This window comes from Urocampus carinirostris, chromosome 18 (assembly GCF_059441175.1).
Source record: "Urocampus carinirostris isolate Australia breed hairy pipefish chromosome 18, RoL_Ucar_1.0, whole genome shotgun sequence".
In the NCBI taxonomy this organism is placed as follows: Eukaryota; Metazoa; Chordata; class Actinopteri; order Syngnathiformes; family Syngnathidae; genus Urocampus; species Urocampus carinirostris.
Window position 1 is genome coordinate 21,670,526 of NC_142366.1, and position 27,240 is coordinate 21,697,765.

General features: G+C 40.7%; 1 protein-coding gene across 1 annotated transcript in view; it reads left to right on the forward strand.

Annotated features, from left to right (window-relative positions):
* Positions 1 to 27,240, forward strand: part of cntnap2a (contactin associated protein 2a) — a 502,190-nt gene that overhangs the window by 174,396 nt on the left and 300,554 nt on the right. The window contains exon 2 of the mRNA XM_088322778.1: positions 12,213 to 12,323. Coding sequence (XP_088178904.1) covers positions 12,213 to 12,323 — 111 coding nt within the window. The remainder of the gene's footprint in view (positions 1 to 12,212; positions 12,324 to 27,240) is intronic.

The window sequence follows — 27,240 nt, forward strand, 5'->3', positions numbered from 1 at the left end:
GGAAATAATAATGCAGTATTTCACCCTCGGGCTTGCAAAGATGGATTCCACTTGTACGCCATACGTCTTCGGACAGCAGCCGCGAGTTAGTGGGTGTAACTTATCGTTGTCTGGGAGACCCTTTGAAAAACAACTCATTTTTAGATCCAACCTTTCGGGGTAAAAAAAAAAAAAATCTAGAGATGAAAACATTAAATGGTCTATGTGGCTAGAATTCATCTCACTGGTGCATCTAGCATTGCATTTTCACACAACTCATTTCAAATTTAGGGAAAAAAATATATAAAATTTGGCACCTTATCATTGAGATAAATTGTCATTTTTGCCACCACGGGAGGTAGTGCGTGAATTGAAATTGGATAGTCGGCGCCTTCCATCCTTCCTGATGGATCCATTTGGGCAAAGATTCAGAATGTAACACTGTGGTACACAACCAGATGGACACACACTTGCAGGCCATAACATTAGATAGATAGATAGATAGATAGATACTTTATTCATCCCCTAAGGGAAATTCACATTTCCAGCAGCATCCCTGAGCTGAGAACAATACAATAATAAAGCCAAAAGAAAACAATATACAAATACCCAGTGTGACGTGCAAATGCCCACTTTAGCATGTTATATAGATTAACTAAATAGTGCTACACATAATGCAGTAAGATCCAATGTAGGTGGTGTGGTTTAATGTGGGCCTTTACTCTGCCGGGTGGAGTTAAAGAGCCTCATGGCATGAGGAAGAAAAGAACTCTTCAGTCTGTCCGTAGTACAAGACAGTGACAGCAGTCTGTCACTGAAACTGCTCTTCTGTCCGGAGATAATGCTGTGAAGCGGATGCGATGGATTGTCCATGATTGACCTCAGCTTTTTCAGTGCCTGTCTCTCAGCTGCTGTTGTTAGGCTGTCCAGCTCTTTGCCCACAACAGAGCTCGCTTTCCTAGCCAGTTTATTGAGACGAGAGGCATCCTTCTTCTTGATGCTGCCTCCCCAACACGCTGCCGCATAGAAGAGGGCGCTTGCCACTACTGTCTCATAGAATATTTTCAGGAGCTTTTTGCAGATGTTGAAGGAGGCCAGCCTTCTGAGGAAGTAAAGTCGGCTTTGCCCTTTCCTACATAGAGCTTCTGTGTTGGCAGTCCAGTCCAGTTTGTTGTCCAGCTGCACACCCAGGTATTTGTAGGTCTGGACAAATTCTACACATTCTCCCTTGATGGTTACAGGAACCGGGTGAGTTCTGGTTCTCCTGAAGTCCACCACCATCTCTCTGGTCTTGGTGGTGTTTAGGTGCAGGTGGTTTGCGTCGCTCCATCGGACAAAGTCCTGAATCAATTTCCTGTACTCCTCCTCCTGCCCGTTTCTGATACATCCCACGATCGCAGTGTCATCGGCAAACTTTTGCACATGGCAGGACTCAGAGTTGTACTTAAAGTCCGATGTATATAGAATGAATAGGAACGGAGAGAGAACGGTCCCCTGCGGAGATCCTGTGCTGCTAACCACGGTGTCCGATGTACAGCCCCCCTGTTTCACATACTGCGGTCTGCCTGTCAGGTAGTCAGTAATCCATTCTACAAGGTGTGAGCTAACTCCCATCTCTGTCAATTTCCTACTCAGTAGCAGAGGCTGTATGGTATTGAAGGCACTAGAGAAGTCCAAAAATGTAATCCTCACAGCCCCCTTCGCCCTATCCAGGTGAGAGAGGGATCGGTGTAACATGTATAATATAGCATCCTCCACTCCCACCTTCTCCTGGTAAGCAAATTGCAGTGGGTCGATGGCGTGACGGACCTGTAGCCTCAGGTGGTGCAGCAGCAGCCGCTCCATGGTCTTCATCACATGTGATGTCAGGGCGACTGGCCTGAAGTCGTTGAGGCAATATCAAATCTAGGACAAGACACCAGAGAAACTGAGAAACATGTACAGTATTCCTTTGTTTTCCATGGGGGTTGCTTTCCAAAAAGGCCGTGCACAAGTCAAAACCCATAAAATAGAAACCTTTATTAATTTATAAACGTCTTTATTATACATTGAAACCAAAGATCAAGCATAATTAAAAGGCTCTAACACAGACCTGGGCACTCCGGTCCTGGAGGGCCGCATGTTCTGCATGATTTTTGAGGTTTCTCTGATCCAGTACAGGTGATTCCAATCACCAGTATCGTTAACGAGCACTTGCTAGCTTGCTAACGAGGTTATAATATGTATCACCTGAGTTAAAGAAGAGCAAACTTCAAAATCTGGCAGGACGTGCAGCCCTCCAGGACCGGAGTGCCCAGTTCTACTCTAACAGTTGTTTAACAAATAAAAGTACTGTACTTTATATACATTTTACAAATAACATCTGTACTGTCAAATTATCAATATCAAATACAATTGTTACTAAATTGCACTATTGATTAAGGACATAATCTACTTTCCAAACCGATTCCGTAAACCAAATAATACTACTGTACTATAAAAAAGTTTTCTTTACGAATAATCTTAGTAATGTCTGTCAAATAAGAATAACCACATACGATGTTGCTGCCATGTTATACTATTAATTGGTTATCTAAAATGTGATTGGTTGACTGGCTTTGGCACTTGTAAAGATAAAGCAGCGTTCTTTGGGAACCTTATTCAGGCAAAAATCTCAATTTGGCCCCAATAAGTGAGTTATGTATTAATTGTATTGGCTTGACGATATATTATCCATATATTATTGGCATTTTTGTTCAGTATGCTATGTTAAAAATGTATTAAAAATGATTTTCCGAACAATTCAAGACTGCCCACTTTATTTCAGATAGTAATGTTTCACAATAATGTGGATTTTTGGGAAAAAACATAGGTGGCGTGAAAGTGCTTTTATTGTGCTTTAGCCAAGGAGTAAGGAACCTACAGCTCACTAGCCAGATATGAGTCAGAGACAACATTCTGGTCATGCAATATTTGTTCTATAGCATTCCTTCCACCTACAGTTTACAGTCAAGGTGTCATACCAACAGAACCCATTTTGGCTGTGCGTTGCTAAGGAATCCTTTTTATGGAAGCTCAATGAACAATGCATGTTTACAGTTGAGACACTTTAGGATGAAAACCCACAGAACTAACTGTAAACACCCAAATATACCCACCATGAACACTTTGCAATTTGATTGGGTGAGCGGTAGGAGTGGGCGAAGATTTGCACTCAGACTCACTTCGCAATGCCCGGGGCCATCTGCACCAAAGGAAAATGTATCAGAATCCTCGTCTGCAGTATTTTATGACATTTTTTACAAAATAACTGTCAAATTGATCCTCAACGATATTAAGTGACTGCGGGAAGGTGGCAAGAGTGGTATAGTTGTTGATATGGGACACAAGCTCTGGCAATATTCTAATTGCATACATTTTCTTAAATGTTCTAACATCACACAGTGAAATAAAAAAGTGCAGAAATTTAGATGCTGTCTGGAGAACCTGTCTGCTGAATTTTGTCGCAAAATATATTATATGGCGCTCTCTCTCAAAAAAGAAAACAGATCTAAATATTTTGCTCTTATAGCTTTTTGGGGCCTGGCCCCAGCACTTTTAGCATGTCCAGAAGTCCAACTTTGTCAACGATAGCAAGCATCTTCCTTTGCCCTTTGGTGCTTTTACTGGTCCGGAGCATTTTGTTGACATAATGGCTTTTAAATAAAGTCGACATTGAAAAAGATTTGCACATTCTTAATGTAGGTTTGACAATCTATTGAATGTGTGTGTACAACTAAGACCACAAGAGTATTATCACAAAGGCAGTCACGGGCAGAAAAAAATGATTGGTTAATGTTTAGCCAATCAGAATCCAGAACACAATGCACAAGAACAATACGCGAAGTAGCAAGACTGGAAAAAGTAAATCGCAATACTGCGAGGGATGATGTTCATGAAGTGTCTATTAATGTCAAAACTTGAAGCCTGAAAAAAACATGAGCAGTACTGTGAAAATGTCTCACCAGTGTAGGTAGGACTCCAAATCTTGATTCTTATTTACTTACCAGTGCATCTTAACTATATGTTTATGTTTTTGAACATTATACAGTACTTGAAATACGGTATGGTCTTGCATAGCTATATATATCTGCATTAGCAATTCGGAGAGCTCTCTAGATGCGGTGGACCATCTGTTAAATTGATGTGCTGTTCTTTGAAGTCTACCTAAGAGTTGCTGTCCTGCCACCCAAGTGCACAGGTTAGCATTCCTGTGTGGCGTATTGCTAATTAGCAAGTTTCTCTTTGCATACATATCTCGTGAAAAAAGTTCAAACTGCTTTTGAAAGTCAGCGTGGAATCCAATAAAAGTCCATCTTTTTGGCATTGCATCAGTAGCTGGAAAGGGGATGTCAAAGGAGTTCAGACCTGTGCAAAATTACTGAGGCATCTGCACGCCGGGTAGAGTTTGGCTGACGCTCTTGAGTGGCGTTATTTAACCATAAGTGACTGAGGAGATAATTATTGTTGACACTGAATGATCTAAAGTAAGGACGCTTGAAGTAACTAAAACAATTGTCTTTCTTCTACTCAATGGCCTTCACACGGCATATACAGTATAATTCCAAGAAATAATGAACAAGCCCGGTTAGTGTAGCGTTCTAGCTCAATGGTAAAGCAGTTAAAACTGTTCATATAGCTGCCTGACCACACAAATGTTCCTACCTTTAGACGAATAAATGTGCGCCACCCCATTGAGTAAACTACAATAACATCCACAACATCCCGAGGGATATAAAGAGACCACCGGATCTCCCTGGGTGATCTGCCTGCCGACAACGACGGAGCAAAAGAAAAAGGCTGCCGGTCGGCCCTGGGCTAAGAAGGCGACCACACAGACCAGCGCTCCCAAGCATGTTCCTAACCCACGCCAGATCCATCGTCCACAAAATGAGTGAATTTGAGCTGCGGATCGCCACCAACAGCGTCCGAAATTGGAGTATTTTTGTCATCACGGAGTCTTGGCTTTCCCGACGCAGCAGTCCAACTAGCAGGAACGCACGCTTCACCGGCACGAACGAGACGGAGACTGTGGTAAAAACAGGGGTTGAGGACTATGCGCTACAATAACAGCCGAATCATTGACACACACTGCTCACTCGATATAGAGTTTCTAGCAGTATTGTGTTAGCTCTCTTCTACCGAGAGAGCTAACTGCTGTCATTTTGCTTGCTGTTTACGTTCCACCGGATGCTAACGTTCCACCGGATGCTAACGTTAGCATAGCGCTAAATCTCCTGCCCGCTGCTATCAATAAACAGCAGCTTGCACACCCCAACGGAGCTTTTATCATCGTCGGCGACTTTAATCGGGCATGTTTAAGGACTGTACTTCCCAAATCCATTCAATACGTGGACTGAGCAATTAGGGAAACAAACACTGGACCGTGTGTACAGTAAGATCAAACATCTAGTTGGATCCGCCCATCTCTGTCTGTCCCTCACCGCCTCATACACCCCCGCTCCGGAGGAAAACAAAGCCTATACAACAAGGACAGTACAAACATCTTCTTTGTTCCTTTCTCTTTGTTCTCCTTATATCCTCACTGTAAATGTGGAACTGGAGTGCCACGTCCAATTTAGCTGTCACAATATATCCCATGTTGTAACAATGACAATAAAGGTATATTTTATTCTATTCTATTCTAAACAAGAATAACATTCAATGACAGAAGTACATTTTGGCTTCTACAGGAGAGATGTGTCCAGGCAGTGAGGGCATTATCCTAGTTAAATAATGAAATATCAATAAAAAGGCAAAACTGTCTTCTTCTTGCACCAGAATACGCAGATGGAGGAACTCGCCCACTCTTTGAGAAAGTCTGCATGTACTTTGATGGAGCCGATGGTGCTTTTGACAAGTTTCACTGTGTTCATGGACAGAGTCCAGAAAAAAACAAGGTCCTCAAATTTCAGCGGTCCTGTGTAATATCAGAATTGGAGTTTGAATGGTGGGCCGGAAGAGAACATTGAAAATGCTGCCCCGTGTTCCCGCTAAACTGCGCGCGTGCGCAATTGCGCATTGCTCGCACATTCTTGGCGCACAAGAAAATCTAGCCAGCGCACAAAAATGAGGGCTCAAAATTACTAATTAAAAAGCGACTCAAGTCAAAGTTACAGTGCATGAAGGTAAAAATACACGGGTTCCCCTGACGTTGTGTCCTAAATGCAGTATTTTGAAGTCGAGTCGAGGTGGAACGAAGTTGAGTAAAGTTAGTAGAGAACCGGCTTCTTCGGCTCGGCTCACTAAAAAGGGTCCTAAACGGCTCTTCAGGTTGTTTTTGCTTCTTTAATCCCAACATGACCAAATATTAAGTAAACTTATGCACAAAATGACTTAAAGGGAGGGGGGATAGAACAAAAAAGAAAAAAATACCAAAATGAAAAAGTAGTGAAAAGCTGAGAAAAAAAGAAACAAAAGGAAGAGAAAAAAAAGGACAAATTTAGAAAAAAGCCAGAAAAAAAGAAAAATAAATGTAGGAAAAAGTAAATAGAGAACAAAAAGAAAAAAGTAACAGCTGGGAAAAATAAACACAATGAGATTTTTTTTAAAGGAATTAAAAAAAAAAAAGTTTGGGTTGCATTTAAATCATTTCCAATTATATCAAGTGAATTGTGTTGCCAACATTGTACTTTTCACTAAAGTACAGTTCTGTATCTTACAAGCGACTAAATAAGCCCCCAAAAATATGAATATTATGCGACAAAATATATCAGGAAATAAAAAGAAATGGATATCTTGTGAAAGAATTGTAAGAACAAACGAGGTTTGTAGGCCGTACAACCTTTGCAAAAATACGCGAGTCAATTCATTCAAAAGAGAAAAATCATTTTGCATTGCCGGAAACTTGATGTCAAGTTTTGAACATGTTTGATAATAAATTATCTTGCCACACTTGGGATTATGGTGGCTCACTGTTGTTTCAAGCGTTGCTCACCGACTTTGTGTGAACGCTCAGACACGTAAGGAAAATTAGAGGGAACATTGATGCTGACCTTCTAATCCACACATGCTCGTTTAACACATTCTCAGCGTGCCATTTGTGAATTATGCATCTCTTGATGCATTTATGCATGGAAGTTGTGAACCTTTGCAGCAAAAACACATAGACGTTAGGTCAGTTCGGCCCGAGCCGACTTTTTATTGAGCGGATGCCATTCGCTTGATGTGCCAAACTGATTTTAGTCTCCTATTACATTCCGACTCTAGAGAGAGCCGGAGATGTTCCATGAACGAAAAGCCATTTGAGAAGTAGCCAATTGTTGGCAGGCAGCTCCAAGCAGTTTCCCGCTTTCTATTTTGCCACGTCTTAATTATTTACCTGACTCAAAGTGTCAACATGAAGATGTTGGTCCCCGGCCATTTTCATTTGCTCCTTGCATCTGCTTCCATTCTCTCTCCCTCTTTCTTCATGTTCATTCATGTTTTATTCCACTCTGTCCTTTTTGTTACTGCCTTTTGTGTCCCCCTCTTCTTTGTTCAATCAGACAATTGTCTATAAAATACCTGTGTGCTGGCTTTTTTTGGAAAAGGATGACATCTGCTGAGCCAAAAGTGCCTGAACATACTAAATCTTTCTTTGCACTTCACAACAATCACGTAAGAACCTGAGCTCCAAGAACCATTTGTACAATGCCTTTGGAGGTAAATGTGTTAACATTGAGAATGCAGATAAACTGTAATTTATTTTGTTCACGCTTTACCTGTAAAACAATATAAAATATCTTAAAGTACTATCAATTTAGTGAGAATGGGCAAAATGATCAGCCATCAGCTGGAAAATGCTTTTTTTGCAGATATTTTTTTCACATTTCAGTTGGAAAACAAGATATTTTATCTTAAAAAGAAAAAAAAAAAATAAGTTGAAATGGGCAAAACAACCTGCCATCTGCTGGATAAAATATATTTTGCTGATTTTTCTATCACATTTCACTTGTAAAACAAGATTAAATATATGAAAATGCGTTAAAATACAGTTGAAATAGGCCGAAAAATCTGCCGTCTGCTGTGTCAGGACCAGAACGGAGACAGGACCTAATTGCGTTGCGTTTCTCACAAGTTTTATTGGAAGAAAGGGAAAGGGTTGAGCCCACGATCCAGTGATAGCCGGACACGGGAAGAAGGTCGCTCTGAACACAGAAGTGGATCTTCTGTGGCGATCGATCGCGGTGTCGGGAGCGGATAAACGGGTCAGGAGAACAGGAGAGCAAAAACGTGGTCGGAAACGAGTCGTAAGCCAGGAAAAGAGAGTTGACGTGGTCGGGGACAAAAAGAGGTCAAAAGCCGGGACGAGAGAGTAGACGTGGTCAGGATCAAAAACGGGTTGAAGCCAGGGAACAGACAGGAGCACAAAACGGGACAGGCGGGGATCACGGTCGAAAAAGGCTTGCCTAGTGTTAACTGAGGTTTGCAGATGGTCTGACAAAAGGGGATAGACAGGAGTGGGTATAAGTACTGATTGGGAGCCAATCAGAGTCCGGGGCAGTCGGCGCCAAAGGAGCGGGCACAGGTGATTAACATCAGTAATCATGACATGCTGTAAAATATATTAAATTATGATTTTTTGCAAATTAAATGAGTCATTGAGAAATTTGGAAAAAACATTTCTATTCGAGAAAAAAAAAGTCATCCTTCAAACTTTCTTTTTGACAAAAAAATGGAAATTTCTATGCGAAGCAAACCTTCAAATGGTAGTCATACATTTTTAGATAGCCCTGGTATGAGAAAAAAAAAATGATGCACCGGATTGCCAACCGTATTGGTAGATACAAACAACGTCAAATCCATATACTTTTTTTTCCTTTTGTCCGGGTCTTACTGCGAATTTTTTTAACCCCATGTGGCCCACCAATCACAAAATTTACCTAACCCTGTTCCAATGTTTTTGATCCTGCAGTGAGTTATCCCCAAAAGTATAGATCTGGGGTTACATAAAGTAGAATTCTAATGGTTAATGCTTTCAATTGTGCAGCACTCAACTTACCCCGGTCTAAGCAAAGCAATTTATTAATCGCTTAGCTGATGAAATCTTTAATCCTAGAACAACATCTTTTGTATTGCAAATCTTATTTTAATAAAATATAAGATATAGCCCATGAATATATTCGACTGTTCCTGATACCTCCTTGCTATGTATGCACACTTGTGTGTGTATCACAAAGCTCTAACCAATGGAAAAAAAAAGTATATATATAGTGTATACACTTGCTCGCCATGAAGGACACTGCAGGCTATTTCCCTAGCAGAAAAACACACAACTTATTGAGCCTTGCCGCTGTTTATTTATTTATTTTGCTACTCTGTTGGGTGCACTTTTGACACTGCATAATATGTCTTACCAGCCAACTGACCGAGCTCTCTCTACGCCGTTGTAAACATTAACTCATGCACAATGCACAAAATAAAAATAAATAACCCTAACCCTAAATAAAAACGGTACCCAATTTTAATTTGACTCTCACACATTGGTGCACCTAGCCAATGACAGAGAGCTTCATCTACTTGGCCTGACGGACCACATTTCTCTTGGCATGAAAGCTAATCTACTGGAAGAAATGAGTGTGTTTGTTGCTTTATGTATGTTTGTATCATCATGATAAGGTTCTTACTGTCCTTGTATGGGGAGTTGTTTTGGTCTCATTTAAGAGCAAAAAAATGTGTTTTTTATCTGTTTTTTTTTTATGTATGGAGAGGTGTATTGATCATTTTAAAGATTACTACAGTGTTTGGAAACCTAAAGGCTGGGTCATTTGGTATCTGGTCGCACAGAGAGAATACAAATAAAGCGTTTTTTTTCCTAAGACCTTATTTTGTCACGGTTGCCCATTGCCCTCACTTGGGCCTGCCCATTTGGCACCAGCTGCTGCTTGTTGCTGTATTGGCTTACCTCATATTTAAACTCAGTGCTCTCATTCGCTCCTTGTCAGTCCGTCAAGGAACCTCTGCACTCGCAAGACTTGTGTATTGACTCTGTCAGGTATCCTGCTCGTGTATCCGGGATCAATCCCGCCTGTCTCGTCCTGTCCGGTATCTTGCTCCATTCTCCAGTATCCGGTATCGATCCCGTCTGTCCTGCCATGTCCGGTATCTTGCTCGTGTATCCAGTATCTGGTATCGGTTCCTTCTGGCCTGCCCTGTCCGGTATCTTGCTACAGTATCCGGTATTGATCCGTGTGTCCCATCCTGTCTGGTATCTTGCTCGTGTATCCTGTATCTGGTATCGATCCCCTCTGGCTTCCTGCTTTGCCACGCCTGACTTCTCTGTCTCACTTCTTCCGCCCAGCGATCGCCGAATGTCTGGTGTTTGTGTTCACGCGCATGACTGCCCCATTCCCCTAAAATAAAGCTTGTGTGAAAACGTTACGCGTTTGGGTCCTCCGTCTGTTCGGGTTCTGACATATTTAGCCGTGTAAAAACACATTTTTTGTGTGGGTTGCCAAGGTTTTATGGTCCTATATCATCGTAACTGAGCTTGTATTGATTAATGGACAAATGTCACTGACCTCATTTGGTCAGCATTGGATGCTACAGGAGTCAAACCCGGATTGCGGCGGTGAGAGCGCCTGACTACTAGGCTCCCAGGATTGGAGATGACCGGAGAGAAGGCATTCCAGTTCATCTCATCATTACACTATTTCTTTTTACTCCTGGTTCCATATCGTACAAAAATGTAATGGATCATTATGGCAAATAGTTTTGATGAAACAATGTTGTACAATGCAGTTGGTGGGTTGTTTGAATCCCTTAACCACTAGGGTTGTAGGGGGCACAATTTATTGCGCTGTGTCTTGTGCAAGTACAGCCTGGTGGTGCCCATCCCTCTTCAGGGCAACATATGTGTCCACCCATACTCAAACCGGGGACCTTTCGCGTGTCAGGCAAACGTGTTAACCGCTGCACTACGGACATGCAACTGTCTTTTTTTTTCAGTAATGTTGGTGTCAATAGTTTCCATACTACAAGCAAATATTTTACAGTTGAGTAATGCACAACTAGCATCACTTTGTTCAGGTAACTACTGAATGATTCATTAGCTGATTGGTGACTGATAAAGGGGAATCTCTAATGACATGTGAAAAGTAAAAGTTGGCAGATTGATTGTATTATTGATATTATCGATAATAAGCAAGTACTGTATCAGATTGATATTACTGTCCTGGGATTGATAGTTTGCTTTGCCACCATTTTCCTCAAAGTGCCTCTTATCTACAGTATGTAGATGGAGCAGCCCCTCTCTCACACCCTGCACCCTCAGCCACTTTACGTAAATGTCTGAGTGTGTAACTGACAGGCACACTTTTAGCAACTCTCCCTACCTGGCCTGCTGATGCATCCTGCCTGCTAGGGTTAAATCTATACGTTTATCCTGACAAAAAAGTAAAAACGACCGAGGGAAACTGGAAGCGGAGATCGATGTGGTGTTTTTTTTTTTTTCAATTGCATTGCCAGGTGTAATGTTGGAGGTAAAGTGGTCTGTTACTGTGGCTGCACCATACATTTACATAAACACCTAAAAAAGAGAGGGACGTGTTGCAATCAAAAACATCTTAATGTTCCTGACTGAACTTGTAAATCTGTTGTCACAAAGGCAACAGTAGCAATGAAAGACAATTAAAACTTTATTTATATTTGTATTTCTCTTTTTTTTTTCCTTTTCAGTCATGTTGCAACAAACATCACATCTCAACATGAACAAATTACCTGAAAATAAAAACGTGATAACAGGTTGAAATCAAAGGTTTAGAAAAGCCCCATCCCTAAAATAACCCTTCTTCAATCATATAACAAAATCATATTTTACATCATCGTACCAATTGTCTGTCAATCAATTATTATTGAATCAAAATATTTGCAGTATTCTACCGTTTTCTTAACATTTAATTCTCCTCTTGACTCTCTTACAACAATAAAATGTGTAAAACTGGATACAAATCTGCATTTTCTCATGAAAATAATGACGTGCATTAAGAGTTAGCCAAACCAGGTGACAGCCTGTGCCTAGGTCCCATTGACTTTATTTCAAAAAAAAAAATCCCCTGGAAGGTGTTATAGTTGTCTAGTTGCAATGTTACGCAGTATTTGCATTTTGGTCGCCTATTTAGTTTGAGTGTCTTGGCTTTTTTTCTGTAAAAGTTGAGACTCTCAAGGCTGTTCTATCATGCTCCCCCAGTCATTGTTCTTTCCATTGGGTCATTGTGTCATTTCTCTCTCCACAGCAAAATGTGATGAGGCCTTGGCCTCCCCTCTGCCGCACACCGCCTTCTCCAGCTCATCTGTCCACTCCAACGGCTATGCTCCCGGGTATGCCAAACTCAACAGGCGAGGAGGTAAGGTGGCACATTAGCTCACTGAGACTTGCAACACAGAGAAAGTGAAAACGAGTGGTAATAGAGCTGTTTAATTATGATTCCATGATTTGTTTTTCATAATTTTTTGATTCATATAAAAGCAAAGCCGAAAATTGAATGTGTACCATATATTCCCGGCTACAAGCCTGTGCCTTTTTTTGCTACATTTTAATTACCGTAAAATCCGGACTATAGAGCGCACCTGATTATAAGCCGCACCCACCACATTTAAAGAGGAAAACCGATTTTGTAAATACGCAAGCCGCACCTGCCCACATTTAAACATTTAACACAAACACAATATTAACCCAACCCGACTTCAAGTCCCGCGATTGAAACGTAATGGGGGGGGGGATTTTTTAAGGGTTATTGTTCTATCTTCTTTATTCATTATTCATTATTCATTATCCGTTATCGGTCAGTTCATAATACGCTACAAAGCCTAGGAGCCGGGACTCTTACTCTCAGCCAAAAGGCCAAGCTAAGTTCCTAGCCTTAAAGCCTTGCTGCGATCATTGCGAATGCACCGTTCCCGGAGGTACTGGAATACCGGGCCGATGCGTGGAGTATCAAGGTACTGACCTGACCAACACATGCCGACACTTTCAAAAATCACAGCCGGCCAAATGAACGGAAAATGATACCGGTACTTAAGGTTTGATGCAGACCTGCGGAGTCCAGGTCCTGTTGAAAGTAATCCAAGGAAAAAAGTGTATGGTGGGAAAAATATATCAGATGAACACATTTACTCATGCAACTCCTTTTTCTTTAACCAACTTTTTACCCCCTCTTCTTTCCTTGTCTGTTCCTCACCTTTAGCGGTCCCCACTTAAACTCGGCACCCCGCGTTTGTTCCGCCCCTCATTTTTTGTTCATCCGTGCAAAACATTTCAGAATAAGTGTCTAAAATAAATACAAATAAACACATTACAAAAAATATACAGTTGCAAATACATATTATACATGGGCAACACATATTTACAAAGAAAGACGGTACACCGAGAGAGTTTTCAAAGCTTTAATAATAATAATATAGCTTTGACAGGGCAGTTAATGGTAGCAACACTCGAGCGCCGCTAGCGGCCATTGGAAAAATTACGTAAATTGTCCGCATCACTGAATAAGCCGCAGGGTTGAAAGTTAGGGAACAAAGTAGCAGCTTATAGTCTGGAATTTACGGTATATCCACAAATGCAAAACACCGCGTGACATCTGAAATAATTTATGATGCCCTTCGAGAGAAATGAGTCCATGTTTTTTCAACGTTATTCATATAACACATAATAAAAGCACAACTGGAGTTTGACAGTATTATATTCATTATTAGTAACCTACACACAATATTTCACTCATCTTCCCTCAAATCAAGTCCTTAATTTAGACACCCGAATTGAACACTAATGGAAGGTATCCTTCAAAAATGTTACATTTCTTTTTCCGAATCACCGGCGTCATTCTCAGGTTGCTGAATTTTTCTTTAATACTCAAGGATGGACTACAAGGAATGCAATTCATACATCTGACAAAGAGCGCTACACCACGCTCACCCTGGCTACAGTATCCATGTAACCAAGGAAATATGGTTGCTTGAATAACAGACTCATTAGTTTATATTCCTGATAGCATAACTATATAATTGATCTCGGATTATGCACATTTATTTTAAAAGTCAGTAAAAATTGGTCTCAATTATTATATTCACGGCATCAAGGTGTACAAAGTCGCTAACCTTGTTAGGGTGAATGCAAAATGTTGGAGATCTATGAGGAAGTCAGAATTCCTGTACCAACTACACATAGATTCAGATTTGTGAGCTCTGAAAGACTTTCTAACAGACCTTCATGAGTTTTATGTCACCTCACTCTTATTTGTTGGCACATCTAATCCTATAAAAGAAGTACCGTATTTTCCGCACTATAAGGCGCACCTAAAAGTCTTGTTTTTTTTCAAAAGCTGACCATGCGCCTTATAACACAGTGCGCCTTATATATGGCTCAATATTAAATTCGCAAGGTCTCGCAACTACGAGAAACAGCCGCCGACTCCATTTTTCGCGCTGTGCATACTGGGAAATATTAAACGATTGGTAGTTGCCGGGGCTCGTGTTGTATTTGTTTACTAAGTGGCAAAATGGCTACCCCATTAAACTGCTTAATTCATATTCAACAAATACAGTATTTGTCTGAATCCAGGGTTATGACTGGTGAAGATGTAAAGCACAATTTACCTTAAACAAACGCAGAATTATTCAGAATGTCACGTTTGAGAGAGAGAGAGAGCGAGAGAGAGAGAGAGAGAGCGAGATTCTCTTTCATACGTGCATTTGTATAAGAAAATGGCTCCTGTTAAGAGACACGCGTACAACGCCGAGTTTAAACTCAAAGCGATCAGTCACGCAGCACAACACGGCAATAGAGCGGCAGCGAGAGAGTTAAACTTAAATGAATCGATGGTACGGAAGTGGAGAAAGGATGAAGATAAGCTCCGCCAAGTAAGGAAAACTCAACAAAGTTTCCGTGGCAATAAAGCAAGATGGCCAGAGTTAGAGGAGACACTTGAACAGTGGGTTGTTCAACAAAGAGCGGCAAGCAGAAGTGTCAGTACGATAACTATACGTATGAAGGCAACAGCGCTGGCACAAAAACACCGGACGTGTTGTATGGCCCATTCACTGAGATATGGTCAATTCGAACACAGCAGAAGAAGAATTCGAGGGATTCGTCGATGAGGAGCTTATAGAGTGATCTTTGTTTTTCTTTTGTGTGTTTACGTTTTACATTTTACAGTTATTATGTTATTGCTTTGCACTCGTTGTTTTTGCACATTACGAGTGTCACTTTATTGCGATTGCACTAACGTTTCATTTAAAATAACAGTATCAGACGTATTTTTCTTTGCGTGTTGACTAAATGGACAAAAAATAAAATGATATGTCGATGTTGTTCAAAGATGTGTCACGAAAATGCTTTACCTCAGAGAAAATAATAAAACGGCTGTTTATTTATTTTGGGAGTGAATGGAGTTGTGGAAAGCTTGTTTGTTAATAAAGTTTGACCTTTTTGAATATTTTGTTGACATTCCCTTGAGCGTGGCAACATCTAGAGGTTGCATAAAGTAACTACATTCTCTACTGTAGTCAAGTCGTCACATTTATTTACCGTAAATAGCCCTTAATCCCAAAAATGTCTCGAAGGACTGTACAGGATTACAATTACAAAATTGCACAATTACCTGATCTTAAACCAGCATGCACTTATAGCGCCTTATAATGGGGTGCGTCTTATGTATGGCATAAGTTTTAAAATATATCATTCATTGAAGGTGCGCCTTATAACATGGTGCGCCATATAGTGCGGAAAATACGGTAAAGTTGACTTTAGGCTGTTTTTGCAGATAACTATGGATTCATAATCAGAACAAACCCATTCTGGGCATTTTTAAGACGTTTTCAGGTTTGTATTTAACAGTAATATACCAAATTAAGAGCTACTTGTCATGCTTTGAGGCTGATAAGGTTCTGTGTTATAAGGGATTATTTGGTATGACAACTGATGTTCCCATATTGTTACTGTTAATATAGTATATAATGCGAACGTTCAGTTTGTTCTGTCTGTGGTAACAAGAAAAAAAAAAACACGCACAACCAAAAAGGGTGGACGGAAAAATAAAAAGGGGAAAACATGATCCCGACGAAACGGGCGTACATACGTGGTCTGATAATCCAGAAGGAAAAGATAAGAAGGATATTCTTTGAAAAGAAAAAGGGGAAAGGTCTTGGAGGTAAGGATGTGTCTTTCGGGTCTGCAGCCAAACATAAAAAGGGAGAAAAAGAATGGAGTAGTCGTTGTGATGGGCTTATTTGCCCTACGACGCATTACTGAGAAGAGAAACTAGCTGACTCCCTAAAAGTGCTTTAAAATAGCCAACTAATAAGACAAATAGGAGACAATGTGTATTGTACACCAACCTGTGGACGCAACGAACCCTTCATATTTCTTGGCTCGTTCAATCCTGAAAGATTGCAAATGAACATGTACCTGAGACACTCCATATCAATTTTGTCTCAGGGCTTTAAACCACTTAAAGATCTCTTTTTATTTCTGGGTACTGTCCAAGACATGTTTTTTTCCTAAAGGCGTGGCCTATTGCAAAACTATTTTACAAATAAAAAGACCAAAATTCAGCACACTTTTACCTTTCCTTCTATACTCAAGTTTCCCCCGTTCAACTACCATTTGCTGTTTGTTCCAGTTTAAGCCACACCCCCATCGTATGCTTATTTTCTATTGGTGACACACAATCAAATGTACCACTGATTTCAGTCTTTTATAGTTGCAAAATTGTCTCTGATGTGAGTGTATATACGGTCGGGGGAATATCACCATAAGAAAATTGGCACTTTCTGGTTGAAACAGCACCACCATAACTGTACTTAGTGGTACATTGTAGGTAAATCTAAACATGCTTTGGTAATTGTCGTTGGTGGATGAGTCGTGTTGACGTGAGTAATGGATATTTTAGCATTATTACTTGTATCAGTACTATTTACAGAGAAAGCACTGAACTTCTGAACTGTAAGCCACACACAAAAACTCAAATTAGCCAACAATTCTAACATGGGCCTTATCGTCCTGTGTGCCTTATATATAGACAAAATTAGAAATGCAATACCCTGTTTCTATTTATAGCAATGGTAAGATCTCGACACATTATTCACCAGGCCAATAGAGTCATTGATGTTGATCACAATTATAGAATATTCATTCCAACAGGAATCGAACCTAAAATGTGCCATTAAGATTGCCAAAACTGTAAAATAGACCACTAGAGAAATGACACATCAAAATGTATTGGGGCTTATCTCATCACTACTTTAACTCATGATTGAGGAGAATGTTGTTTCACTTTTCCACAGCTCAAACTAAGCATCGTAAGGAATAAGCGTTTTAAATATGTGTGGATATGCAATTAGTCATATATTTCAGGATGACCCAATAACTTCCCACAATGCCTTTTTCGTCATTCTGTGCGCTCCGGAGATACTTTGCGGGATGGCTGTACCACGGACTGGTTTTATGTCTGACAATATCCTTATGGGCCAGCCAAATAATAACACTTTGGTACTGTGGCTAAAAATGGAGTGACAATGAAATACGTCCTGTTTATGTGTTGACATCCCCGAAAAAATGTTTGTATCTACCGTTTTTCGTAACTCGAATGTTCGTAAGTAGGGGAGCTTTTTTAAATCACCAAAGGACAATATTTAGGGGGTGCGCCTTATAAAGTGGTGAGCCTTATATATGAGTTCAGGAACGCTTGCCTTTATAACACTTTAGTCCAAACACTGGCTCTCACTTATCAACAATCATGAACAATTCACCACATCCACTACACAGCATCATCTCCAAACGGAAGAGCACTTTCAGTGACAGACTGCTGTTACAGTCTTGTTCCATGGACAGACTGAGGAGATAATTTCTTCCTCATGCCATGAGACTCTTTAACTCCACCCGAGGGTGTAAAAGCTCACATTATACCACCCCCCCACATTTGCATATTAGCCTGTTTTTATTACAGTGTGTATTTTATGTAGCACTATTAAAATACTCTATATAAACACCAATGTTCCCTCTAATTTTCCACGGGTCTGAGCGTTCACACAAAGTCGGTGAGCAACGCTTGAAACAACAGTGAGCAACCATAATCCCAAGTGTGGCAAGATAATGAATTATCAAACATGTCCAAAACTAGACATTTTGCTCAGTTTTCGGCAATGCAAAATTAGTTTTCTCTTTTGAATATATTGACTCATGTACTATTACAAGATTCATTTGATATAATTGGAAATTATTTGAATGCAACACAAACTTTTTCTTTTTTTCCATGTTTTTTTCTACTTTTTTGTTACTTTTTTCTTTTTGTTCTCTATTTACCTTTTTCCTGCATTTCCTTCTTTTCTTTTTTCTGGCTTTTTTTTCTAAATTTTTCCTTTTTTTCTCTTCCTTTTGTTTCTTTTTTCTCAGCTTTTCACTAATTTTTATTTTGGTATTTTTTCTTTTTGTTCTATTCTATCCCCTTCCTTTAAGTAATGTTGTGCATAATATTACATATTTGGTGATGTTGGGATTAAAGAAGCAAAAACAACCTGAAGAGCCGTTTAGGACCCGAAAGAGCCGGTTCCTTTTAGTGCGCCGAGCCAAAGTAGCCGGTTCTCTACTAACTTCGTTCCACTTCGACTCGACTTCAAAATACCGTATTTAGGACACAACGTCAGGAGAACCCGTGTATTTCTACCTTCATCCACTGTAACTTTGACTGAAGTTGCTTCTTAATTAGTAATTTTGAGCCCTCATTTTTTTGCACTGGCTAGATTTTCTTGTGCGCTGAGAATGTAAGAGCAGTGCGCAATTGCGCACGCGCGCAGCTTAGAGGGAACACTGATCAACATGTTACATTGGGTATTTATGTATTCTGTTTATTTTGTTATTATTTTATTTTCAACACAAGGATACTGCTGGAAGTGTGATTTTTTTCCTAGGGGATGAATAAAGTATCTAACAAATATCGCTCTCTATCCGTCTTCTGTGAAGCCTTTTTCATGTCTTGCTTGCCCTCTTCAAGAGTTGTTTGATGTCTTGAGCCATAGCACTCATCCATCGATAATGACGGGCCACTTCTAATTGAATGACGCCGTTTCCATGTGCTGTGTGTGGTCCGTGACACAAAGATGAAGTGCTGACAGAGGGCAAAGCAGCTGTTAACTCTCTGCTGAATTTCAATGCAATTTATTTCCCATGATGACTCCGTTTTAATATTGATATGCGTGGAACTTTCGGAAATACATTATTTTTCCCCGCCGAAACAAATGAAAAGAATCTTACCGGCACAAAAACATTTTACATGCTCGCCCACTCTCCCATTTTTTATTGCACAGACAGTGGAGGTCTGCTTCTCGATGAAATGACAGAATATGAATTACTCACCTGTGAATATTTTGGATGAGTGTATTTCTTCAACAGAGATAGAAATACAAGATTTTTTTAATAATACATTCGGGGAAACTCATTATTGCCAAGCCTCACAAAGAGCTACCAATTACGACAAATTTGGTGCGATTTACCGTAAATTCCGGACTATAAACCGCTACTTTTTTCCCAAACTTTCAACCCTGCAGCTTATTCAGTGATGCAGCCAATTTATGTAATTTTTCTAGCGGCCGCCAGCGGCGCTCGAGTACAAAAGGTAAGATTTAGATTGCAACTTCTTAGATTGTGCACAATTTAATTTAGCGTAGACATATCCTCATCATGCAAATTGCAAAAAGAAAGGCACATGACGCAGATTTCAAGCTAAATGCAATCGAACAGTCCAATATAGAAGGAGACAGAGCTACCGCACGTAAACTGTACCTTATAAATGAGGGAGCGTGGGACGACGTCTACATGACAAAGTCTCTTTCCCAGAAGAAGACGACTTTGATGGCGTCTGTTAAAAGGGGGAAGATGAGGGCGGTTAACCGTGCTTACTGCGTGTACGGTATGTTTTCTTAACATAGCTGATTACAGTGTTGCGAGCGTGTTTCTACTAGCGTTTTGCTACCCTTCACAGGCACGGTTTGGGATGAAAGTTATAATATTATTATTAAAGCTTTGAAAACTCTCTTGGTGTACCGTCTTTCTTTGTAAATATGTGTAACCATGTATAGTATGTATTTGCAACTGTATATTTTTGTAATGTATTTATTTTAGAACCTTATTCTGATATGTTTTGTACAAGCAAATGAGAAAGAAGGGGCGGGGAAAACGCGGGCTGACGGGAAGTGGAGTATAGGTGAGAGGTGTTTGTGGACACGGCCGACAAATGTGGATACATATGTTTCCCACCCTTACCTTTGGAAATATACACTTTTTTTTCATGGATTACTTTCAACGGGCACCCGGACTCTGCAGGTCTGCATTCAATCTTAAGTACCGGTATCATTTTCCGTTCATTTTGCCGGCTGTGGTTTTTGGACTGTATCGGGTATGGGACTTTGGCCTGGACAGATCTATTGACACTAACAGAGATGTTAAAAATGTCAGAAAAAAATATTAAATCGTCATATTGTCAGACATAACGAAATTGTGAATATTGTTGATTGCTGTTAAGATTGTCGAGAGGGGTCGTTCAAACCTCACATTGTTTGTTTGTTGTTATTAGTGTCAATAAATTAGTTCAAACCATGAGTTAATTTCGAGTTTGTATTGCGCTTTTTTCAATGTGGGCGCATGCAGGTGCGGCTTGTGTATGTACAAAATCGGTTTTCCTCCCGAAATGTGGTGGGTGCGCTCTATAGTCCGGAATTTACGGCACTTCACCAGTTTAAAGGAGATTACACATAATAATTATTATAATTATATTATAATTGGAATAAATCAAGATGCTGCCCTTGGTTGAAAAAAAAGCTAGGTTATTTAATTTCTATGATATTTTCTGTCAAAACGAGCAATCAAGCAAAATCAGTTCTCCATCACGATTTGCATTTTAATCATTAAATCCACCGGTTGTTACAAATATAAACCCTTATGTTGTGTTAGCATCTCCAGTGACTCGTTTCAGTTTGATCAAAGGTAATAACTGATGTTTATCAGGGGCCATAAAATGAAATTGCAATGGGGATACATGGTTATGGATGCATACTATGCAACTATAATGAGCAATGCTTCTTGCTTTTTGGTGATCAGGACTAAGTTAGCTACAAATTGACCTGCTAAAAACCGATAGTGGTAAATTAAGTGGTTAATAGTTGCTTCTTTGTTATTTGCAGTTTTTAGGTGATAACATTGTGTAATAAGCATGTTCCACCTAAAATGGCTCTCTTTAATGCTACTAGGATTTTTTTTTTCTCAGAATCAGAAAACTTGTTTCATTAAATCAACCACTATCAATGTATGGCAGCTCTGCTGTTGTCATACTACCCAGGACTGTTAACGGATCACTGATGATTACCTTGTCGTCGAGGCACCATTTCTTGTGGTGTGTATTGGGCAAGTACAGCCTGGTGGCGCACATCCCACTCCAGGCCGTATTTTTCTGATGGAGATGAGTTTCCCCCCCGATAAAACCGATACTGGTTTCCATGGTTACCAGTAGCAAGAGAAGCCTCCTGTTCTGACTAGATACAGCGTCTTTATCATATGGTCACTGGTGTTTTTCAGAGTAAAGCCTTATCCCGCTCAACCAAAAAAAAGAGTACTGGAGAGTACTGACTAGTGTAAATATAAACAGAGGTGGGAAGAGCAGCCGAAAATGTTACTCAAGTAAAAGTACTGTTCTATCTATCTAACTATTGTATTTGTCCGTCTTTGTCTTTGGGTCCCTGTGTCTCTGTGTCTCTGTCTTGATCATATCCCTCAAGAGGGGTGACCGACAGCAAGACAAACACATACAATAACAAATAAAAAAGGGAAAAAAGTAGCAAAAAACACACACAAACCTTTTTGGACCACGGCCAACCCAAATGCCCAAACACCCAAACAAGTTAGGCACCTAAGTTGGTCATGCTTTCGTCCCTCCAGATGAAATGGGACACAAGAAAGCGGCCATGTCACTCATGTCAGGGTGACACCACACACTCTTCTGTTCAACAGCAGGGCCCGACAGCTTTCACTGGTTTACCCCTACCGCATCATACAGGTGCCCTGACCATCCCTTAGAAAACGTCTAAACATCCCACTATCCTTTTACAACACCTCTCCACTCCTTTCTATCACCAACAAGAGCTTTAGCTTCGACTAGATTTAGATCCCTTTCCTGCAGTGCACTCATAACACCATCCATCCACGTCAATTGCGGACTTCCTCTTGGTCTCCTTCCATTGACTTCTGCTCTGTAGATCCTCTTTAACATTCTTTCCTCATCCATACTCTCCATGTGTCCAAACCAACTGAGTATTCTCTTATCCACACACTCGCTCAGTTCCACTACTACTCCAGTACTGTCCCTCACAATTTCATTTCTCAATCTATCCAATCTTGTCACTCCTAACATACTCATCAAACACCTTATCTCAAAAACATTTACAAAAACATGTGTACCCAAAATATTGATAAAACATGTACCTAAAAGACAATAATTATCTTAACGTGCCCAAACCAACAGAGTACTCTCATCCATACGGTTGCTCAAAAGTACTGTTACTTCAGAATAATATTACTGAAGTAGAAGTAGGCATCCAAATACTTAATTGGGTAAAAAGACTTGGTGAAAACTATTTCAAAAACTATTCTAAAATGCAAACTTTTTTTGGGTGAAAAATGTTCCCAACCCATTCTCTATCGATCGAGAGTGACAGAAATCATGTCACTGGATACATCAGGTGGTGAGAAGTTCCTGCAAATCTCATGCATACGTTTAGTGTTCTTGCAACAAAATAGTACATTGCAAGGAAAGTGCCCTTGTGTTTATGGAAAGCATTGCTTAGATATTGGATGCATCAGAAATGCATTGAGAAAATAAAATAAAAGGAAAGAAAGCACCAAAGTGAAAGCTCTTCTTGAGAAAGCTCTTCCTATTTACAAAAAGCTATTTTCATAGAAGTTTTCTTGTAATTGAGTGTTTTTATAAAAAAAACTTGTTCAATTGTTGTTTAATAAACAATGGTAAATCTTTGGGTTCAACCTTTCCTATGCCTCTATACTGTAGCTACAAACCTAAATTTTCTGTAAGCACTTCCCATTTGAGAGAAACTGTAATGAACCAGAACAGGATCAGGACCCAAACGCGTGACGTTCTCACCCAGGCCTTTTATTTATGGTAAATGGGGAGTCATGCACGTTAGGCAGGGGTCTGGTGTGGAAAGACAGGAAGCCGGACCAACCAACGAGGTTGATTCAAATTGCCCGAGTTAATATGGAACAGTTGGGGTTGATACCGGACAGGACGGACAGACAGGATTGATAATGAAACAGGATATTGAAAATAAACAGGACAAACACGACGGGAACAAAAACTGGAGGTAATTATAAACAGGACAAAAATAGACGGGAACGAAACTTGAAATCAATATTAAACAGGACAATAATAAGCGGGGACAATGCCTGACTGGAAATACCAACAGGAAAACAGGAATGAAACATAACCCACGTCTTGCCGGGCAGAAGTTTGTTGACAAACTGACAAAGAGAGAGCGCACTGAGCTTAAAAAGACGGAAAACCAATCTGTTAATGAGCAGCAGCTGGCGCCACATGGGCGGGGCCAATTGGGCGCCGAGGCAACCGTGACAGAAACGTCTGACATTGAATGAGTTAATGGCAATTTTTACCAAGAGGAGAGTAACTGGAATCGAACCCATGCCCTCTGCACTGAACTAAATCAAATTGTAACACATTTAACTCATCTCCACGCGTCTGCTGACCGCCAGATCAGGTTTCAGCTGATGCCTTCCAAGTTCCATGCTCTTGAAAAAAACATGTTGTTTTCCTCACTGTGGAGTCCGATAATTAAAGGACACATGTGAAAAAACTTCACAATTGGACTTGCCCTATTTAATCAATGCTCTTTTACCTCATTCTTCTCTGCCGGAAGCTTTTTCTGCTCTGTGATTTGTTGTTTTGGGTTCGCTCCGGTCATTTCTCTCACACAAGAACAAAAAAGAAGGGAGTCGGTTTGACAGCCTAACAAGAGATGAACAAAGGCAAGAAAAGCCGGTGGTGAAACACGCCGAGGCAATGGAACGCTGTTTGATTCCAGTTGAAAGGGAGCAAAGGCAGCTTTCATAGCTTTCCTTGAGGTCGGCTCTAATGACATAGCCGAGGGTTTATTGAACGCTCCGAATTGAGATATAATCATGGCGGATGTGGCCTCGCTCTCTTGGCTGTCAATTTTTGGGATGATCCCGTAGAATTCCGCTTTAATAATCAAACCTCATCTGTATTTTTTTTAAAGTCTAATCCGTCAATTTCGCATTTTCACTTTTGCATTGCTGTGATCTTCAGTGATAAGCAACTGATGTTGTTCGTATTGGTAGTTAGGAGCTTGTGGACCGAACCCAATATTGGTATTATCGAAACTAAGGTACTTGCTTCAATCGGATTGATACTATTGTGTCACAGTTGCCCATTGCCTCTAATTGGCCCTGTCCGTTTTGAGCCAGCTGGTGCTAGTTACCTGATTGGTTCCCCCTCCTATTTAAGTTCAGCGCTCTCACTCGCCCTTTGTCAGTCCGTCAACAAACCTCTGCACCCACAAGACGTGTGTTTTGACCCTGTCCGGTATCCTGCTTGTATATCCTGTCCGGTATCGATCTCGTCTATCTCGCCCTGTTTGATATCTGACTCCAGTCTCCAGTGTTTGGTATCAATCGCGTAGTTCTCGTCCTGTCTGATACCTTGCTACAATCTCCACTATCGGGTATCGTTCTGTCTGATATCTGTCTCCAGTCTCCTGTATCTGATATCAATCCTGTCTGTCCCGTCCTGTCCGGTATCAACCCCATCTGCCCGGTATCTGCTCGTACGTGTAACTGGTATCAATCTCGTCGGCCTCTGGCTTCCTGTTGTTCCACGCCAGACTTCTGCCCTACTCCTTCCGCCCAGAGAGAGCCGAATCACTGGAGTTTGTTTTAACGTGTATGACTGCCCCATTCCCGTAAAGTAAAGCTTGTGTGAGAAACGTTACGCATCTGGGTCCTCCTCCTGTTCTCGTTCTTGACAGATTACAAGAATTACCATATGAGTTTATACTTCAGTATGCATTCAAAATATCCATATTTTTTTTCTAAAAATATATAATTGGATGATCAACTTTCCAGGCTAACAGGAGAGGACCCACCTTCAAATCAAGGATATTCCAAACTGCTCTAAACGGTGCTTCCACAAGACTTTTATTCTCATTAAATATCAGAGAGCATATGTTGTCATGATTACGGATTGGAATCACCTTTGTGGCCAACCGCTGCAGGTTTTGATTGGCTCCCTGTCCCTACTTAAACCCAGTCCTGTCAATCCTTAGTTGTCAGTCTATCAACGATCCTCTGCCTCGCAAAACGTGGGTTTTGATGCGGTCCTGTTTTCTGTTGGTATTCCTTGTCCGGTATTGCTCCCGTCTATGTTTGTCCTGTTTATTATTCTCTCCAGTTTTCGTTCCCTTCCAGTTTGTCCTGTTTATTTTCAAAATCCTGTTTCATTATCTATCCTGTCCGTCCCGTCCTGTCCGGTATCGACCCCATCTGTCCGATATCATCTCAGGCAATTGGTATCGATCCCGTCGGTCTCTGCCTTCTTATTATTTCACGCCAGACTGCTGCCTAACGTGCATGACTCCCCATTTCCCGTAAAATAAAAGACTTGTGTGAGTATTGTGACACGCTTGGGTCCTGATCCTCTTCTGTTACATGACATATGTGCCCTAAAGAATGAAGAAATCAAAGAAAAGTTTTTGGGCCTGTTGTAACAATGATTGAAAAACATAATAGTCATAAATAACGTTCAACAGTGAGAAATAATAGTCCAAATAATGAACTATGCAATCTCTTTTGCAGGTGCCTAATATCAAAAAAATAATAAACTTATCACCTTACTTTAAGGTCTCATCTCATCTCATTAGCTGCACCGCTTATCCTCAGTAGGGTCGCGGGGGTGCTGGAGCCCATCCCAGCAAGCATCGGGCAGTGGGCAGGGGACACTCTGAACTGGTTGCCAGCCAATCGCAGGGCACTCAGGGACAGACAACTCACTCGCTCATTCACACCTAGGGACAATTTGGACCGACCAATCCACCTGAAATGCATGTCTTTGGAATGTGGGAGGAAACCCACGCAAGCACAGGGAGAACATACAAACTCCGCACAGGAAGTCCAGTAGCTGGATTTGAACCCACACAGGAGGTTCCCAAGACCTTAGAACTGTGCTGCACATGCGCTAACCCTACTTTAAGGTCATTCAGTGTAATTACTTTTTCTTCTGTGCGTTGTTTATTTTATTTTTTTATTGATCTTTTGTATTTTTTTTCTCTCGACGAAATCTTAGTCATTGTCGCCTTAAAGGCTTACACACATTGCCGGTGTCATTCCACAAGAAAACAAGCCTCAATCACAACCGTTTTTTTCTGCGGCAATTTCACATTTTCCATCTCTATGGTTAAAATGCTTCATCATATATTTATAAATACATTGCGCTAGTATGTGCTTGTGTTGCGTCACGCACTGGGAATATTGTAGAGAAGAAGTAAACACACATGATTACACAGCAAGGAGACATAATGTTGGACACAAAGGAGAAGTAAGCAGAACTCGGCAACCGGATCAAAATGTTGCACTCAATGAATTTCACTTTCAAATGACCGTATATTTTTAAACACTAAATGAAAGTGTCAAATAATTTAATGTTTGTTCATAAATGTTTATATTTTTTTTAGCTTACCATGAAGAATGTTGTCACGACCAGTACAAAGGGCAGACCCAATTGTGTAACGTTTACTCACAAGTTTATTGAGATAGAGGGGAAAGGCAGCACCTGCGATCCGGTGCTCGGTGGATGCGGGAAGCAAGCCGCGCACAGAATCGGAGTTCGGAATGCGGAAGTGTCAATCTTCCGAAGCGGGAGATCGTGGTGTCGAGGACGGGGGGAAATAGGTCGATAGCCGGGACAGGAGAGCAAAACGTGGTTGGGATAAAAAACGTGTGAGAACCGGAGACAAACGGGAAAATCCGGAACGGACCGGTAGAAAACTGGTGCAAAAAAGTGGGACCGACTGGAGTCAGAGTCAAAGTGATTGCCTTGTAGAAACAGAGGTTTGCTGACGGACTGACAACCGGAGAGTGACAGGACTGGGCTTAAAAAGGGACATGGAACCAATCAGGTAGCCCGCAGCGGCTGGCAAAGGTGATACTAATCGGTAATCATGACAAATGTGGTT